This window comes from Centrocercus urophasianus, unplaced genomic scaffold (assembly GCF_019232065.1).
Source record: "Centrocercus urophasianus isolate 14NV4802_14NV808 unplaced genomic scaffold, USGS_Curo_1.0 seq_13, whole genome shotgun sequence".
Classification (NCBI taxonomy): Eukaryota; Metazoa; Chordata; class Aves; order Galliformes; family Phasianidae; genus Centrocercus; species Centrocercus urophasianus.
In genome coordinates this window covers 9,747,429-9,766,559 of record NW_024884475.1, presented here as the reverse complement: position 1 = coordinate 9,766,559, position 19,131 = coordinate 9,747,429, and the positions used below count along the sequence as shown (strand labels likewise).

At 36.2% G+C, this 19,131-nt stretch overlaps 1 protein-coding gene across 7 annotated transcripts in view; it reads right to left on the bottom strand.

The window, feature by feature from the left end:
- The window catches only part of ABLIM2 (actin binding LIM protein family member 2), a 139,459-nt gene that overhangs the window by 30,079 nt on the left and 90,249 nt on the right, over positions 1 to 19,131 (bottom strand). For 3 of the 7 annotated variants that reach the window (XM_042811918.1, XM_042811921.1, XM_042811919.1), the window contains exons 10-13: positions 16,228 to 16,374; positions 10,711 to 10,831; positions 3,136 to 3,237; positions 1,866 to 1,919 (exon numbers count right to left, since the gene is read on the bottom strand). In XM_042811918.1, the coding sequence (XP_042667852.1) occupies positions 1,866 to 1,919; positions 3,136 to 3,237; positions 10,711 to 10,831; positions 16,228 to 16,374 (424 nt within the window). Of the gene's footprint in view, positions 1 to 1,865; positions 1,920 to 3,135; positions 3,238 to 8,902; positions 9,002 to 10,710; positions 10,832 to 16,227; positions 16,375 to 19,131 lie in introns of all 7 variants that reach the window. The other 4 variants (XM_042811924.1, XM_042811920.1, XM_042811922.1 and 1 more) reach the window with 4 other exon arrangements.

Below are 19,131 nucleotides of genomic sequence, written 5' to 3'. Positions count from 1 at the left end.
GCACTTTTTGTTTTAAAGAACATTTTTGTACTTGTTTGTTCAAACTTGGTCTCTTCAACAAAGGAATGTTCCCTGGCTCCCTTTCAGCATGCACTGGCTCAGTGTCCCTTTAGCTTGAGGAGCTGACTCATCAGTTGCTCATGTGTTCATGCTTTAGCAGAAAGATTTACACAACATCTGCTGGCAGTTCTTAACTGCACATCTCACTAAGAACTGACATAAAATACCTGGCTTGGAAAAAAAAAAAAAAAAAAAAAAGCTGCTGTTTAGAAACTTCACAAACCAAACATATCAGTAAAATTAAACAATGTAGGAGATCACAGCAATATAATTAGCTTGAAAAGTTGCTGAAACTATGCTGATTTACACCACATCAAGTTCTGACACTTATTTTGTAACTTTGCCTTTACTCTTTCCAAACATCACTGTAATATTCAATGCTTTCCTTTGTCAGATTTTTTTTTTTTTTTGCTCAGCTTGAGACCTTACCATGAATGATTTGTGTATCTAAAGAGAAGGAATTAGAATTTGGGCAGACTGTTTTGTGGACAGCATGACATCAAGCATTAAAACAGATGATAGATTTTTCCTTTGGAGGTAACATTAGTATGACCAAGATCAGGATACTGTGAGCAGAAAAAAATCTATCTAAAGTGCACTGAAATATAATCAAGCCTGACTTTGCTCAAAACCATAACCAGAACAACCACAGAGGTTATCTAAATATTGATGACTTGAATGTGCAACTACTTGATAATGAAAAGTTTTGGTTACAATAAATGTCTGCAGGCTGACTCCCCCATATCATTGGTCCATATTCTTTCTAATCCTACTCTACTGGAACCAAACTAGAACTTCAATCAAAACAGAAGTGCCATTTTCCATGAAAAGTAATATGAAAAAATTAATATAAAAAAAGCTTATTTTTGACTATGGCAATCAAGTACTTTAAAATCAGCCCTCTCTTAACCACAACAGGAAAATGTTTAAATATATTTTCCTTGTTCTGACAAGGCCAGTGATGTATGCACAGTTTCCTAACCTTTCACTCACAGAAAGCTATCAACTATCTGTTAGAGTATGTGAGAACAGATATGTGAGGCTTTCTTACTCCTGCATGCAATGTGGGAAGCTTTTTTTTCCTCAGAAGGTGCTGTGGAGATGACAGGATTGCTCCAATAGAGACTTCCTATTGTCATGAAGAATGGTACAACTTCTATCTTGCTTTCATCAACAATGTGCCTTTTTGCTGGGTCTACCAAAAGTTTTCTAATCGTATTTTGCCACCATTATCACCTACTAGATTCATTTCTAACTGTCACAATGTGATTATATTAGATCTTAATACTATATCCTAATAATATGAAGCTTGAAGTTAAGTAGATATTTCATTTAGAAGTTGGACTCAATGCTCCTTGTGGATCCCTTTCAACTCTTGATATTCCATGACTCTATGGCATACATCAGTTATCAATAAACACTTTTTCTCCAGTGAAAGAGAAGTCAGAATTACTTGCAAAAAACTGGACATTCCAAGGCATGGTGTGAATATAGAAGAGCAACTTCCTATATGTACATATTTTATTTCTTTTCATATATGAGAAAACTGCTTTTAAGTAAATATCTCCTCTAAATTACAAAGACAAGTCAAAATATCTTAATTCTAGTTTTAGAGAATTCACAGAATCTTTGGATATCATGTTATACAAAATACTATGTCATTTTTATCTTACCTTTTTTTCTATTTTAGATTATGAGGATTTCGAGATAATGAAATGAAAAGGAAACAGCAAACAATCACAAGCAACATGCATTTCTTTACAATTATGTGTAGAGAAACTGCGACAGAGAAAAGCAGACTGTACCATGCTGTTTGTAGATAGGAGGTTTCCTATAGATGTTATCTTTTACGCCAGTGTCTGAGGAAGAGGAAAGAGAAAGGAAAGAACAAAAGAGTAAGCAAGCAGTTCAAACTACGCTGGTCTCATCTCCTGTCAACAGCACTAAAATGCAAACACTTGAGAAAAGACAACAGAAGATTACATCACTAATTTGTCTTTCAGTGGTTATTATGCCAGAGTGAAGACTTGCCCATCATATTTATATATTTAAAATATTTAGGTAGTCTATGCCAATCTAAATTATATGAACCACTCTTCTGTCCCTCAAAATGCTTTCAGATGCCTTGAATGCTGCAAAACCAATATATACTTCTTAGAAAACAAAGATAAACTGCTTATACTTGCTACTATGTAAAAGAAAATTAATGTAATTGTAGAACAAACTACTGTAACAGTCACAATTGAAAAGGAACTGTTCCTCTATTAACTATAATGGAAGTACACAGTCAAATATAGATATCTATACCACAAATGTCTAATATTCTTGTATGAATTTCATATCATGACCATATGTTGAGTTGTATAGCTGACCTGGCCTTCCAGAAACTTTTGGAAAGCCCCTAGGGCAACAGTCCAGTGTTCCTGTATCATTCCCATGTTAGAAATTCTTAGTACTACACACCTGAGCGGATACAATTCCCAATTACAGTGTGCTCATAGAAACACTAATCCCAGAAGTTAAACATAATTTAAAAAAAGTAGGCAGTGTGGATGTAAATTCGGAATGCTTGTAACTGAATGCGAACTTGAAAACAGTATGTGTACAAAGACAGTCTTCATGGGTCCAAAATGAGCCCCAGAGCTTCATGGGGCCCAAAATCTTTCAGTTTTCAATGTCTATATTAACATGATTCTCTAATTCTGAAAGTGGATGAATAAAGAAAAGAATAATTTAAAACAAAACAAAACAAAACTTCTGCAGCGTTGGCAGTATAAATAATTATATCTTGGAGGCTTAATAACATGTGCTATCTAATGTAATTTTATATACATATATATATATCATGCAGCACTCTAACTCCTTTATTTCTGAGAGTAAACTTAACAGACAACAGATTTCACTCATGAATATTTTTCTTGTCTTGCAGATCTAAGTTCACAAATAAATGCAAAAAAAAAAACCAAAAAAAAAAAACCACAAACAAACAACAACCAAACAAAGAACAAATCCATTTAGAACACAACAAACATGTGCCAGCAATTGAAGATCAAACGCTAGGCAGTGAAAGCCTACCTGGAATATGGAAATGCCTAGGAGCCTGCTGATAGACAGAAGGTGAAGATTTGCTGTCTGAGTACATGGATAAGCTTGGAGTGCTCCGACCACTTTCACTGCCTCCAAGGGGAAGAGCAAAGAAAGCAGATACAAGAAAAAAAATGGAAAGCAAAGTAGAGTATTTCAAGCATAAAGGCTTGTTCAATATGACTTGTTAATCCAACAATTTCAAATAAGTATGAAATTCATTATTTTTCAGTACAACATTCTGGCTCAATTGCCAAACATCTAAACAATGAACATCTGATAGATAGTATCAGATTAAACTGCAGCCTTGCATCCTGTCTTTGATACTAAAGCTCTTCTTTCAAAAACACTGTCATGAACAAAACAAACAGATAAGCACATCTACAGTCTTGTAATATGTTCTGCACAGCTTTTGAAAACAAGTTTTTGTTTTTGAAAACTTTAATGCTATGGTTCATAGCCTGTCCTTAAAACTAAAAATAAAATAATTCAGTAGTATTTAAAATATCTCAAAGCAGGACTAGACCAAAAAAACCCAGAAGTAATGGTTACATAAAATGTTCCTGCACATATCAGTAACAAAAATAACAAAAAGCTGAAATTTGGTCCTTAATCACAAACTTTCCCCACAGGTAACATGCCACAGCATTTTATATTTATGCAAACAAAGTTGGATTATCAAGTCATGGATCTATAATGCCACAGTCACTTGACAAAATTTGAAGATATGTACAATATTGATCTGCATACATTTTTTCACTTGTTTTGTCAAATGTTCCCTAGGTGCCATTCATTTCCTCTTAGTTTATTTCCCCAAAGTACACTCTATGGCATTATAGTGCTGCTCAGCAAACAAAAAAGTAAAGCTCTACTTTTTTGGGACTTGTAAAATCCAGTTAATTTACAGCACTGTTAAGCAACTGAAAGCCAAACATGACATTTATTTTAACATGAAACAGTTGTTAATTTGCTGTTATTGTTTTAGTGTAGATGGAGCACAAATTTAATGGACACTAATGGTAAAATTATAGCAAGTTTTCTTGGGGGAAAGGAAGCGCAGCAGCTCAGAGAGCTAGATTTGTAACAGAGTTCTGCCTTCAGAAAGGGGAAGTTTCACACCATAGAACTACTGGATTACCATAGCAATCTAGGTTATGCTTATGCCCATGGAGTGGGTGTTTGCTGAACCCTTGCTAGGTCTCTGTTAACAAGCAGTGGATGTGTGGTCAATGATCTGTCACCAAGAACAGCCTGGACATATTCCACTGAAATCAATAGTGCAGAGCCACTGAGTTCAGTGGGAGAAGCAGGCCAGGTGAGATCATGACAGTACACTAACGGATCAGCTCTAAATTTTGTCAGGTGTTTTTACAGTCAGTAAAAAAATTAAAATCAAAAGCCACTCAGCCATTAGCACTGCATACACAGGAACAGCAATAAGTGATTGGAAAAAAATATATCAGAGCAGCTGAGAAATTGAAATAGCAAATGTGAAAGATGATGGCCTATGGTCCTTCCAAAAAGTAAGGGAAGAATTATGGAATTACTAAAAGTCTGGTAAGCACCACCGTTCTGCAGTCAGGTTGTCCTCACTCAAGGAACCAGATGGTTATTCAGTTTCTTGACTCCTGATTTACTCTTGGAAGGAAAGCAGTGTTGACAGATTTTCACTGCACATTTATTAATTCCTTCTTTGCCGCTTGCTGCTCATATGCTTGGCCATCCCTACTAAGCAGAAGTAGTCTCCACTTCACTCCAAGTTTGAATACAAAGAATAGTAGTTTTTACTTAAGTAAAGTTCCTGACAACACCAATAACCTTAAAAATCTTATGTCATTCACCCAAAGTTATGTTACCATTTTTTTTTTATTTAAAAAGAAAAAGAAAGTTTTCAAGTGACTTTCACAGTGTATTTATTCCTCATTTACTTAAAAATTAGCATAATTTTAAAAACATATTCACATATGATTTGCATGTACAACCACCTCCTTGAGCAACAATCACAAGGTGCTAGTATTGCACTCCCATACAATTGTTCTTCAGGGATAGAATATCAGTAGCACATTCAGGGTCTCAGGAGGAAACATTAATTAGGATGAATAAACTTGCAAGAAAACAGGAGGCAAATGCAAACCAGATGACAAGTCTGCAAACTTCTCTATGCAAACATCACCTGTCTGGAGTAGTTTGCAGAGCTATCACTTGCTCAAAATGGAAGAATTATGGCTGAAACGAGGAAAAAGGTTCTTCTAACAGTCCACTTCTACAAGCTGATGCACATTTAAATTATAGTTAGATTTTTGTCACTGACTTGGAGAAACACAGAGAGTAGCTGTGGTTCACTTTTTGCACTCAAAAGTAAGTATTTAATAAAAAAGTAAATGGAAGATCCATGTAGAATTTTCACATGTAGAAACTCCAGATAGCCACATAATCTAGCCTACAGTAAGTCTCTAAAATAAGGTTCCACCAAGAATCTGTTTCTTTCAAGGGTCTCCTGGTATACGCTGAAGAACCTCAAATAAGGTCACTGATAAAATGAAATGACTGAAGAGAGCAATGTTTTAGACTGTTGGTTTTGTCTTCTGCCACAAACAGCTGCAGGATGTGATCCGATCTCCTGGTCAGTGCAGGGCAAAAACCCAGAACCACAAACTCTTCCCTGAATTTTGTTTAATTTGGAAAGAATCTGGAAAAGTTTACTTTGAACTTCAGCATCAACCACAAAGTCCTTCTTGTGTATTTTGGCTACTGACAGGATAGCCTGCTCTTTGAACCTTGTGTGTGTACAGCCAACTGACCAGAGCTCAAACCATGCTCCCTTTCCATACTTCTCAAGGGACTGGGAGGAAAAGTGTAACACTGTTTATATCTCCTTCCCTGTTGGCTTTTCTTTATCTGAAAGGATAGGAAATTTGATAAGAAATTGCAGTAAGAGCTGTCTACATTCCCTGACTTGGATTTGAACAGAAAGGAGCACTGGCCTAATAAAGATGTCAGAGATTACTCCTGAAACTGGATCCTTCACTATCTGTTTGCACATGGAACATTAAGTGAGACCAAGTTTTTTGAAGTCCAGTGACTAACTCTCCTGAGGACTTCAAAGTCAAATAAATGGAAGCTGTGTTTCTACACTAGAAAGGCACAACGGTTACAATGGTTTCCACCATGGCTTAAGCAAACATTTTTTCACTTAGCACAGACTTTACAGTCTCTGGTTCCATCATCTCAATAGGAAGAATTACACCACATGCAGGTATTTTGGACATCATATATCATTATTCTCTTGATAGAAAGCTGTTAAAGACATTTTGAAGACAAAAGACCTTAAAAGGGCACAACCAAGTATTCTATCTGCATGATAAAGAATAGCTAGTAATATCCTATTATGTTGTTTCATGGGAAACCCACGGAACTAAAAACAGAAACATAGTTATAGTTATATTACTTATGCTGAAAAATGGTGAACTGTGCCCTTTCTCAAGAAGAATATGATACAAACTCAGTGAAATCAAAAGAAGGATTCCGGGATTTTTACGTTAGAGTAGCAAAATTTCTACCCGAAGTTTAAATAAATATTTTGTCATTATTGTGAAAAGCTAGTTTTACAAAGATTTGTTACAGCATTATAAACCAGTGTAGTATTTTTGGATTTAATAAGAGTTGTTTTTTTTTTTTGAGTGTGATTTCATTTTTTAAAAACAGGAGTGGCGACATTCACCTTAGTCTAAAAGCAAAGAAACGGTTCCTATGACTCTGCTCTTCTCACATCAACCGCTTTGAAAAGAAAAAAAAAATTACATTAATCTTTGAAAAACTTACCAAGATAAGGAAAAAAGACTCTTTAGCTTAGTGAAAAGAATTCAGAGAACTTGAAGAGGAATTGAATTTGAAGAGAATCTTATGACACTGGTCTACTGGTTGGCAATCCTGCACATAACAGGGGGTTGAAACTAGATGATCATTATGGTCCTTTTCAACTCAGGCCATTCTATGATTCTATGATATGATTCTATGACACTTTTTGGGATGAGACATTAACTCAGTGTAAAGCAGTGGTTAATGTATACATCTGCAGGGCTCGGAATTACCAATTACCTATAAATAAGGATTATAAACATATCTGCCTATGTGATAAGAGTGCTGTGAAGCATTACAGGTTACTGCTTGCAAAATATTTTAGCTCCTTGATAAAAAGTGTTGCAGAATGAGAAAATATCAAAATTTTGATCACTGTTAATAAGTGTATGGGGAGAAGCAGCTGGCACTTGAGGATTTCTTCCTCCAAACAGCAACAATAAATAATTGCTGCTGCTCCGAGCAACAGCAGGTAGCACTGAAAAGAAACTCATTTTAGCAAGAATGCTGCTAAGCAACTGCAAGTGGGCTTCTGAATAACAGCTCTCAGTTCAGTGAAATCAGGCAACACAGCACACAGAAGAGGTTTTCTTACTCAGTACATCAGGTTGGATAATACTGCCCAAATTTAAGGAACACAAAAAAAAAAAAAAAAAAAAAAAAAAAAATTGCTCAGGCTGTGACTCAGGGAATAACAGGGTATGTGAGTCAGCCTTCCAAAAAATGTGGGTGTGAGTGAGGGTTTTTGGGGTGCGGGAAGACATTTTACAGGTAGACTTTGAAATGTTAACAACAGGATTAACCTCATCAGCTTTTCTCTTCAGAATTTTCTCCCGGGGATCTCAGCTGGAGCAACCTAACCCTGATTCTGTTGCTATTCGCAGTGGTGAAATTCAGCTGACTTTGAACAGAACTGTTTCTGGATACATTCGAGCCTAATCATTTTCTCCAAAGGCAATGAGCATCTGCAATTCATTTGAGTTTATATTTTAGATCTGGTTCCTGAAGAGGGTCACTTCCTTTTCTATAATGGTTACCACGACAAAAAGAATAGTTTTGTTCTATTAAATCAAATGGTACAAAGGAATCAGGCATTTTCAGGCACTGAAAATGTCTGCCATTCATGTCTCCTCCCCAGTTGTATTGTTCCTGGAGAGATGATACTTAATGACTTTTATTTCCTCTACTTACATAGCTAACTAAAAAAAATTAAAAAATTAGTAGCCTTTGCCTGAAAGCTTCTTGGTAATCCTCAGAACTGCCTCCTGTTTGCAACATGGAAGCCATTAACAGTTAATCTGTCTACTATCTACTGGGAAAAAAAAAAAAAGACTAGGAGACTAGGCTCAGTTACTCTGCTTCACAGTATGTGGCACAGACTATTTGCTCATCAGTGCAGCTATATTGATTTAACAAACTTTATATGGCAAGATTTCTGGTAATGCTGAAAATGATAAAGATAATCCCTAAATGAAAATTATAAGGTTAGATAACTGATGATCCAACACTGGATCCAATGTATAAGCTTATTATTTATTCGGCGTCTCTAAAATCAGGTAAAGGTAAACACCACAGAGTAAACAAGATTTCAAATGAACTTTTTAGAGTAAACAAGATTTAAAATTAATTCCCTCCCTCATTTTCATTACAAAATCTAATTCCTTCCCTCTACCCCTTCAAAATACACTTAACACTCACTGAAAACAAAGCCAAAAAAAACCATAATAATAAATTCAGACCCATTCAATTCTTGAAACTTACACAGTACATCAAAAAGCACTTGCACAAAATTAAGACAAATTTTATCCAAGTGGAAGCCATGCTTGCACAGACAGAGAAGTGAAACACATCTGAATAAGTCTACAGTATCACAGCACGGTTTTGCATTCCTGGACCTTACCTTTGAAGAAAGGGATGTAATGATGTCTGAATGTAGATGTAGGGCTTGGGTGTTGGGGCAGGGAGATGCAGCTACTGGTACCAAGACTCTGAGTACCAGCTGGGGGCAACAGAGAGTAAGTGAAAATAAACTATTTAGTTCACTTACTGAAAGCCACAAATTACAATGCCATCCTTCTTTTTCAGGAACATTTTCTTCCTGATGCTTAGAAAACGTATAGTTTTTGTTTAATATACAATGTTTTTCTTGTTGTGTCAAAAGACATCACAGTGGCCATACTGTGTGTTGGCCAATGGACACAGGATTTCAGCAGTTGTTGCACAAAATGCTAATACAAGGTAATGCATCAGAAAATATTCCAGAAAAGGCACCACAAAGAGCATTGCTGTTCTGAGGCAAATTCTGCATATTTCAGAGCTGCAAGAGGGAATGATATATGCTCATAATGAATCTAATGAAATGAAATGGGGAGAACCTTTCCTTAGATGAGAGCCCTTTTACAAGTGAGTCCAGTTCTCAATGCCATTGGTGTACACTGGTAGGATTTAGTCCACATGTACCAGAACACTCAAGCACATGGCTAATTTAAGCACTTGAAGAAACATCCTGAAGTTATCTCCGCTCTGAAAGTTAGACATGTGGTTAAGTACTTTGAAAAACATTCTCAGAAGTCAATTTTCTGTGTTCGCTTTGTTGTAATAATGTTCTGATAACATTTGGAGAGATAATGGCAACTATTAAAAATAGCAGTTACTGTGAATTTCCTCTAAATCGCATCATTTCAGCTAAATGATATGGCTTTACACTTTATTTGGAATTTCTTTCATCTTTGCTCCTTCCTATAATGGTTTGCAGCTAAGCTTAGGCATGACACAGCTGCCAGTCCTTCAGCAGAGGCTAATCATCCCTGTCTCTAATAAATCATTGATACTCTTATTTCTATTTACCGAAGACAGCACAGTGCAACACAGTGCAACCAATTTCTGTAAAAACTGCTTCTGATACCCATACAAATTTACATTTCTACTGGAAAGTTAATGATTCAAAATTTTCCAAACTAGTTTATAATTATAATATAGCCCCAACAAAATTGAAGGAGAAAATAACAGAAAATTTCTGAATATTCTGTGTCAGCCCAGATGATGGAGTGGTAAAAAAATCAGACTGAATTTTGAGCAAATTAGTTGATTATCCGAAGGAGAAAATTCCTCAAAATGCCCAGATAGGAATGGACTCTGCATAGGGGACTCATGCAAAGATCAAAAGGGTTGTTATCCTTCCTCTCTGTGCAACAAAAACATCCAAGCTACACTAAACACTGCTACAAGCTTCACAACTGAAGCAACCTGGAAGTGAAAAAACAGTCATTAGAGCCCCTGCTTAGCTCTTCAGATCCTCACTGAGGTGAGGAGAGCCATGATGGACCACAATCCTGGAGTACAAGAGGGGGCACAAAATTGCCTGAGAGTTCTCCTGGCTTTGTGTGCTTTTGCTGCTATCACACTGCACCATGAAAGAGCTGTGGATTGCATATGTACTTCCAGGCACAAGGATTAAATCTCTTCCATCTTCTGTTTACAAATACACAAAAATCAAGCTTTCCAGGTGCTTATTTTCTTTTTCTAGATGCTAATACGTGAATAATTTTTTCCTTCCTACCCATCAGACTATCTGTTCACAATAAACAGTACATTGTAACGAACTTCTGCTCTACCTAAAACTCTGCTTCTGGAGTTTCTGTCCTACCTAAAAAGTAAGACAAAGTAGAAGAAAAATCTATAGAATAAATAATGCTGGTTCTCAGTTACCTGGCCTACTATAATGCTGAGGAGAATGGGATGTTGGAGTGTAGCGACCATAACCCAGCGAGCCAGCAGAGCTAGGGCTTGATGTCCTGTACTGTTTGAAGGATCTGTCATCTTGGTCACCCTGAGAGGAAGAGAAGAAATACGTCATTAGGGGAAAGAAAACACTTTCAAATCACCTAGAACTTCAGATATTTCTGTGCAGTAAAGATGGAACTTGATGCTGTTGTGATGCTCCATGCAATCCCAATGAAGCAAAGCGGCTTTGCACCTCAACTGCAGTATGACTGAAGGAGTTCTGGAACTGCCAGGTTTCACAGAATGGCTACGCTCACAGGAAAGTCAATGCATACATGAACTGAAAATGACAGCATTATTTGTAAAGAATACTGTAGAATTACTGTTTCAGGACAGTATAATTTGCCACTCAATTTGATCTTCTATAATGATTAACATCCTTGGTTAGGTGAAAGATGAGATCAGGTTAGTATGACAGTATTATGGTTACTTTGTCCTTATACAAACAGCTGCATTGTACAGTGTAAGGGTTATAGACATCACAAAAATCAGTATTCACTAGCTTGACTACATAACAAAAGCTAACCTGACTGCTGTATAAATTGCCCAGCAGACAATACTAAGAGCAAAACATTGTAATTATTAGCTAGTTAACCTCTCATAATGACTCATATAAATTGCATTAAGAATGAATTCAGCAGCACTGTGCAATGCAAGTCATACAACTTATTTTCCATTAAAGCCTTGACTTCAAAAAATGTACGTCCATTCTAAACCTCTCACTCCTTATAGTTAGATTAAAACTGCAATTTGCACATAGTGTCGTCTTAACAGTAAAAACATTACTGAATAAATTAGATAAGGAAAAAATTTTCTGCAAACTAGCTACAAAAGCGAATTCCATTTTCTTTCCAATTACAGGCAAGAAATGGCTGGAGTGAAGTGAAATCAATGTAACATACAGATGTTCCCTTATGGAAAGTCTTGTTCTGAAAAATAATAGCCCCTCCTGTTCCAGTAGGAGTAAGCGAAGAACATGCTATCCCATAGCAGGTGGCTTGGGAAATCTTCAGGCATCTTTAACTCCCACTGGATCATTCATCATCTAAACACACAGGAGGTCCTAGCTCGCCCCATCATTATCCCCCAGATTCCTATCAGGGCAAATTAATTATATCTATCCATTCATCGTTAGATTCTTCCTGCCTGTAGCTTCCAATTTGACTGCTTTGGGATTATCTTTGACTCCAGAGATGTATAACGTTCCCCCATCTCACTCATCACATTTTCTGCTCTAGCTGAAGTGCACTTTTTCCCTTCCACATCACTCCAGACTGACTGCATTTTCAAAAATGGAAAATCAGTTTTGCATACTGGTAAATAGCATTACTGGTTAAATATCCATACCAGAAAACAAATTAAAAAAAAACCAAAAACAAAAGGAGAGCAAGTGGTGCATTCCCAAGCATGCAGAATTCTATAGGCATTGTGACACCAACTCCTCCATGCTGAGTTTAAGATGTTCCTCTCTATATAAAGCATCTTCATTTAATATCCATTCTAATCTCTCAAAAAAGAACTGGCAGCACACTCAAAGTCTTGGAATTACATATAAATACCATGAGTGTTATGTAATGGCCTATGAAGTGCTCAGTTGAATGATATAGTGAATTTTTGCCAATAAACCCCTTCAACAAACTAGTGACAAGTTTGCAGATGATGATGCCTGAGGACCCTTTCACAGAGTGTTCAGAGAAGACAGAAAACATGGCAAAGCTGGATAACATGGGATGGTCAATATGACATGAATAATGGCAGCACCAGTCTCCATACCAGTGCCACTTCTGGAATCTAAATGCCTTATAGTGAGCTAACTGATAGCTAATTTAAACAAATTATTGTAATCTTGCTAAACACAAAGATTTCACATTATTTCAGACCTTACCTTTTATGTACTTTTGGTCTCTGTAAAGAATACTCAGTCAAGCTCATGAAATCCAATATTAAATAAAGCATGTATTTATTTGCGAATTTTCAAATAAACTACATTTGACTAGTTAAATTCTCTTTTTAACCAGTATTCATAGAGACAGCTTGTGATTTATAATCTTCAATAGGAACTCTTCACTACCACCAAAATTTTGCAATAAATAAAATTGGAGTTATGGAGATATGCACCAGTCCTTTGATGTTTAATTGACCTGACACACAGGGAGTTACGTGAAATGCTTTCACAGCTTCTAAAAAGGTGATACTTCCTGAAACAATTACTGGCATTCATCATTAACATACACCAAAATATTCCTCGAAGTTCAGGTATGTGTGTACAAATAGCATAAATATTTTAACTAGTTGTGGAATAGTAACAAAAAATAAATAAAAAGGGAAGAGTAAGCATACCAAGCATTAATTCAAGTCAACTCATTCTGGCAGCTTTAAATGTAAAAATAAATCATGTTTCTTAATGTAATTTATTCAGTAGAGCTTGAAGAAGTGACCAAAACACAACCTTTATTTTGGAAAGATGAAACATGGGTGACAGTGGAGATAGATGCATACAGATGACAATGCAGAAGCAGAGAACATATTCAACACAAGTAACACTGGCAAAAACAAATTCTAAAATCCCATGCACTGCAGATGGCACACATTTCAGACGCTGCTGGTTATCAGTGTGACCAGGTTTATGCATCACAAAATGGGTCAGAACAGGCGAAGAAACGCATTGGGGATTACCTCAGTAGGTGTTGGAGAGAGCAACTGAGGTGACTGCAAACAGCAACACAACAAATTAGTGATACAAATTCATGCATGATGTTACTTGTGAGAAGAACTACTCCTGAAATATCAATATCCATGTATAACACATGATACAGATAGGAAAAAACACCTGTCAAATAAGTTAGGGTAATTTTCTTTCCTTTTAAACAAGGTAAGAAAGAACAATACATAAATTCTTTTCATCATTACTACAAAATCCTGTGGCCTGTACCTGTACCACTGAGTGCTGATGGTAAAAATCTCACATTTAAATAAGGCACAAGTCCTACTTAAATCTACTTTGAAGCACCTCCAAAATCTGGATTAGTATGTTGTTGCTCAGAGCTAATTGTTTCAAGGGAAACAAAAATACCTGTATAGTTCATTTACAATTAAACATCCTGCAATTTGATAATTTTCCTTTCAAAATTAAACACTAAGCTTGATTACTTGAGCATAAATCTCCAAAACTACCATAGCTGCAGGTATAGCCAGGATGATGAAAGTTGAAAAACAGTAGATATATGTATTTTTTACCATGCCAATATCAAGGATGTAAAATATTTGGAGCATCAGGAAAGTGTGCACACTGGCGTTAGATGCAAAGCAGGGCAGCCCCAAACATCCTTTACTAGATGATGCATTTAAAAGGAGGTGACTTTTTTTTTTTTTTTTTTTTTTTTAAGATATCTGAGATCTTCATGACATAAATACCTCCATCAGACAAATATACATAAGCACACTTTGTCCCAGTGCTGCAAACACTGAGGGAAGAGCAAATACGTCATGAAATACAGTTTATGCTTTAAATCATGTCCATACTTTGATCATGAATAGTTAGTTCAGGTTAAGTTTCGTATCCTAATCATAACTGGTAAATAATAAGTGAACTTAAAGCAAGGTATGAGTCTATCTATATGCCAGCAACCAGTGCTGAAGAGAACAGCCAGTCCTAAGCCTCGTTTGGGTCTCAGGGTGGCAGCAAGCAGATGATTTGTGGGCAGTCTTTTGTGGGTGATCATTCCCAACTGAACCAAGCTATTTCTCTCCTGTCTTGAGAGAAAAAAAAAACAATTTTATAGCCTGTTAAGAAATTCATATTCTGAAGAGGGCAATGAGCTCAACTGTCCCAATGAACTCTTTGTGTAGCAGGCTAATTACTAACACTATAAGCAGGCAACATGAGCAATGCTCTCTTTCTGCATTTTTTTTTTTTTAAGAAATATTGGTTGTTTTTTTAAGAACTGTAGCTGAAACTACCTTCTACCTCACTCCTAAAATTGTGATGCTGAGGTTCCCAAGCTTCCTAGCCACAGGATTCCAAGAAGAGGCTCTAATTGATGGCATGGGGTCAGATCACACCAGGGCTCCAGACTAAACCTCAGCCCCAAGGGCACTTATTCTGGAAAAGGAGAGGAATGGTAGCAAGAGGCCAAAGAGATGCTGGAGGCAGATGGGGGAAACTCTCTCCAGCAGGAGCACAGATTTTTGGTGGGTGAGATGGTTTTATAACAATTGCCTTACAGCATGTATAATGACTGAGCTTTGAGAGGAGCTGGGCAGAAGGTTGCTGTGCACAAGCACCTCTGTCAAGTCTAGATGCAACTCTGCCAAGGTCAGATGCAGACATAGAAAGGAAGTGTTTACATTACATAGATTCAGAGAGACACAACAGCTTTCACTTTACTGAACTCAGGAACCATTTAATACTATTTAAATCTGTTACTAGATATAGCCTTAATTCTTTTCATACTCATTATATTGGAGCTATCGTGGTTCAGCACTGTACAAGGAAGATTTGGAAGCAAGTCTGCAAGATCTGACATGCTGCACTTTACCTAAGAATAGTGTGGGAGACTTCAGCGGTAAACATAAAAGGCATTGGTGATAGCAAGACTGGAGCAACTACAAATATGTAGCATGGCTATTATTTCTAGTATTCATTTCTAGAAATCCATTTATATACACAGAAAAAAGCTTCCATACTAGATAGTATATATCCTACAAATATATGCAGTGTTTCTGAAAGGTCAAATTTGTAGAAGAGTATCTGAAATTATAGAAGAAATTAGAAATTAAAAAAAAAAAGTAGATATAATGAGAGAAGAAAGGCTAACTTGTATGACAGGAGTTATATACGAATGTTTCACACACACACAAACACACACACACACACACACACACACACAAAAACCCAACCAGAATTAGGATTAATAAGATTACTGTAAATTAGATTTCATTAACACAAATTGCTTAACATTAGCTCTGCATATGAATAGATCAAAATACATGCATGACATGAGGACATGTGAGTTGAACATTGTTTTGTTACCAAAACAGCAACAGTACACTTCAAAAAAAAAAAAAAAAAAAAAAAAAAAAAAAAAAAAAAATCATGAGAGTTGTTTGGCTTTGCTGCTGATTCCTGCATTTTGATTAGCAATGGATTTTGTTTCCTACCATGTGATGTAGAACTACTCCCTTCAAAGAAAAGCATATTTTAATTACACATCATCTGTTTAAAAAATGATCACAGAATGTAATTCTTTAATTTCCATGAACTAAAAAGTGAGATGAAAATTTTCTGGAAGGCTAAAATACTTTGTAAATGAATGGATGACATGAGTCAATTAATTAAAACCATAAAACATTTTTAATTCTGCACATTTTAGTGTTCAACAATGTTTAATGGTGCACATTAAATCTCAAATTCATATTAAAAAAATACCCATGTTTCAGTACCTCCCCGTAACTATGCCTGTCATCTGAAGAGTAACTGATATATGGAGAATAGGAGATCATATCTGGGCGGTCAATGTTATAGATGGCTTTATTTTTAGGAAGAGCAGCCAAATCCCTGTAGTCAAGAATTTCATCTCCAAGCTTTGCCTACGAAAAGGAGGAAAGAAAGCAGTAAGAATAAGAATGAATATGATCAGGAGGCAATCAGAAAAGGACAGATATATGTAGGTAGAAGAGTTGTCATCATAGTAATAAATTACTTTCCTACTTGGACAAATTTAGGTATATTTAGTACACAATGCTAACTTTTACTGTTGCTTTCTTCTTAATATATCAGTGCTTTTTTGTTTTTATTTGTCACTTACATTAATACTACTATTAGGAGGAGCATGGCATGGTCTCAGTTCCCTTGGTTATACTCTGATTGTTAGCTGCACAAAGAGACATGTAGGCTTTCTGTAAGTCATTGGAGAAAACATTCTACAAGACACTGCAGATTTCCACAGGCAAAACCACCTTCATTTTAAAGTTGTTTTGGTGTGCAGGGCTCCCCTATCATAAGCAGAAGTGAATAATCAAACGTGTATTTCCAACATATACTCTCCAGATGCTGACAAACATCAGTCATATCTTTAATTTCTTTCCAGTCAGTTACATCCCCCAACTTCACCTCCTTTCCTGACTATTTCTAAGCAGTCCTTAACTATGGGTCAAAAGCCAGCAGAGGGCTCTCTGCCAGACATTTTACTCCCCATTCTCTTTGCAGTATCATTATTCCAAAAGTAAGATTATCAAATGCCATATTTTCACAGATTATCTCTAGGATAACAGTTACTTGCATCAAAGCTGTATCCAGCATGCACTCAATTTGTAGATAGAACAACAAATCAGCCACATGGAGGGGAAAAATGGGAGTGTAATTCTCTAGTTCCTACCTCAGGCTTTGCAAATGATCAATTCTTTGTTTTTTTTTTTTAGCATTACAATGATGACTGAATGTCACAGTTCTCTGAGCATCTCAGTATGATCAGCTGTCAAACTGTAATCACGCTTTCCAAGAGCAAAAAATATGAAAGTGTCAAGGACTGGTGTGGAGTATATATTTTTTTTGTATGAGATAAGAAGTTGAATAGATTTTCTAGGGAAGTTTTCAATTAGGTTAATCATGCAGAAGAAAAGTAGCATTTAACTTTTATTTCTCTCTTTTCCTGAAACGGTGCAAGAACTTGTGCAAACACAAGCAACACAGAAAGGAGGAAGAATCTTCTTAACTAAGAAAGCCACTATAACCACCATATATTTTTAAAACTACTGACAAAATTTGTTTTAATCAAATATCTTGAAGATGACACAGTGATCTCATTTTTCTTCCAGCTACTTCAGTCACTAAAGAGCAACAAAGCAGCCCCTTAATGAAAATAAGCCAGTGGAAACCTTTTTTGCAGGGACATGTCATTCAAAGACCAGGAGTGTGCCTGTCTGGTCTGTCCCAGGAAAAGTTTGGGAAGTGTTGTAGCCTATAGAGAAGACCAAGGAGGCTGTGTAAGTTTATTTTTAAAAGGTATCCAAGGTTGTGGAGATTATTCCAGTGAATTCAGAGAAGTTCAGAATTGGAAACGTGAATTACGATAGTTTTATCCCGCCTCTCCATGTAGCAAAGTGCAATGTGAGATCCTGCCATAAGGCTTAGAATTATCAGGAATAAAACCTACTTGTAAAATTTCTTCCCCTCTAAACATCCTAATATAGCCAAATCTAAATGAAAAAACACCTTAGAGATAGTTGCTTTCTGAACACTCCAGCGTGCATTTTTTATTTTACTTGTTTTACCTACTTTCAAAATCTTGGGCGGAATTTAAATACTCTAGAGAAGACTCAAATTACAGCTAAGAGGCTTTAATAATCTGATATTCCGGATTCTGTTAAAACCATGCTCTAAATTTAGAGTATCTTTTTCATTTGGAATATTTACTTTTACAATCTTACAATAGCAAATATGATTGTGTATAAAAATGTAACAATTTCTGTGCCTAATAGAAGCATGTACAGCACAGCTTTGTAACCTAAATCTTCCAGTTAGGTACATCACTGAAGGAACTTCCTAATTTTCCTTAGAATTTAGATGAGTATAAATAAGGGCTTTTATTTAGGCCCTATTTAATGACTCAAGCTAGACATTAACTGGAAAAAAAATTAAGTGGTATGCAGTGAATCAGGGAATGTCTGCAGTAGAGGAAATTTCAGTCTGGATATAATCTAGCCATCACTATAGCTAATTAAAAGATTCCCATTAACTTCAAAGGGTATTAGCCAATGCCCTCTCAGAACAAAAAGCCAACACAGACTGGTATCAACAGAAGAAAAAAAAAAAGATACACAGCTCTAGTAGATGGCCTGCATGAGCCATACTCAGGTTAAAACAAAACCTACTTTCTAAATCGTTGCGTAGCAGGACAGTATGCCATGACCCAAAAACATGTCACCCACAAAATGCTGCATTTAGAACCATCTCACTTGATGCCTTTGAAAGAATTGTACCACAAATTCATGGTTTAACTGAGCTTTAACCGTTCTCTTTAAATGCTCTTTTATTGAACATAATATTTCTAAGAGCTCACCAGCTGTTGAGGTACAGCTGTCATTTGCTGTCATGACAGAAATCCATGTATGAAAGTTAGTCTTGTGTGTGCTTTCCAACCTGCTCTGCCTGCCTTGATCTTTGTTAGCAATAGAAACTTTAGACAGTTAAGTCTTTTTCCTGAGTTATTCTCTAACAATTAAAACAAAAAAACATTTTATAGATTATTTTCTATCTGAAGATAGTCTCAAATCTGACTGAACATATACCTGTGTACCCATTAGCACCAAAGAGGAGAAAGAAGAACGTGGCTGGAGAGGGGCAGG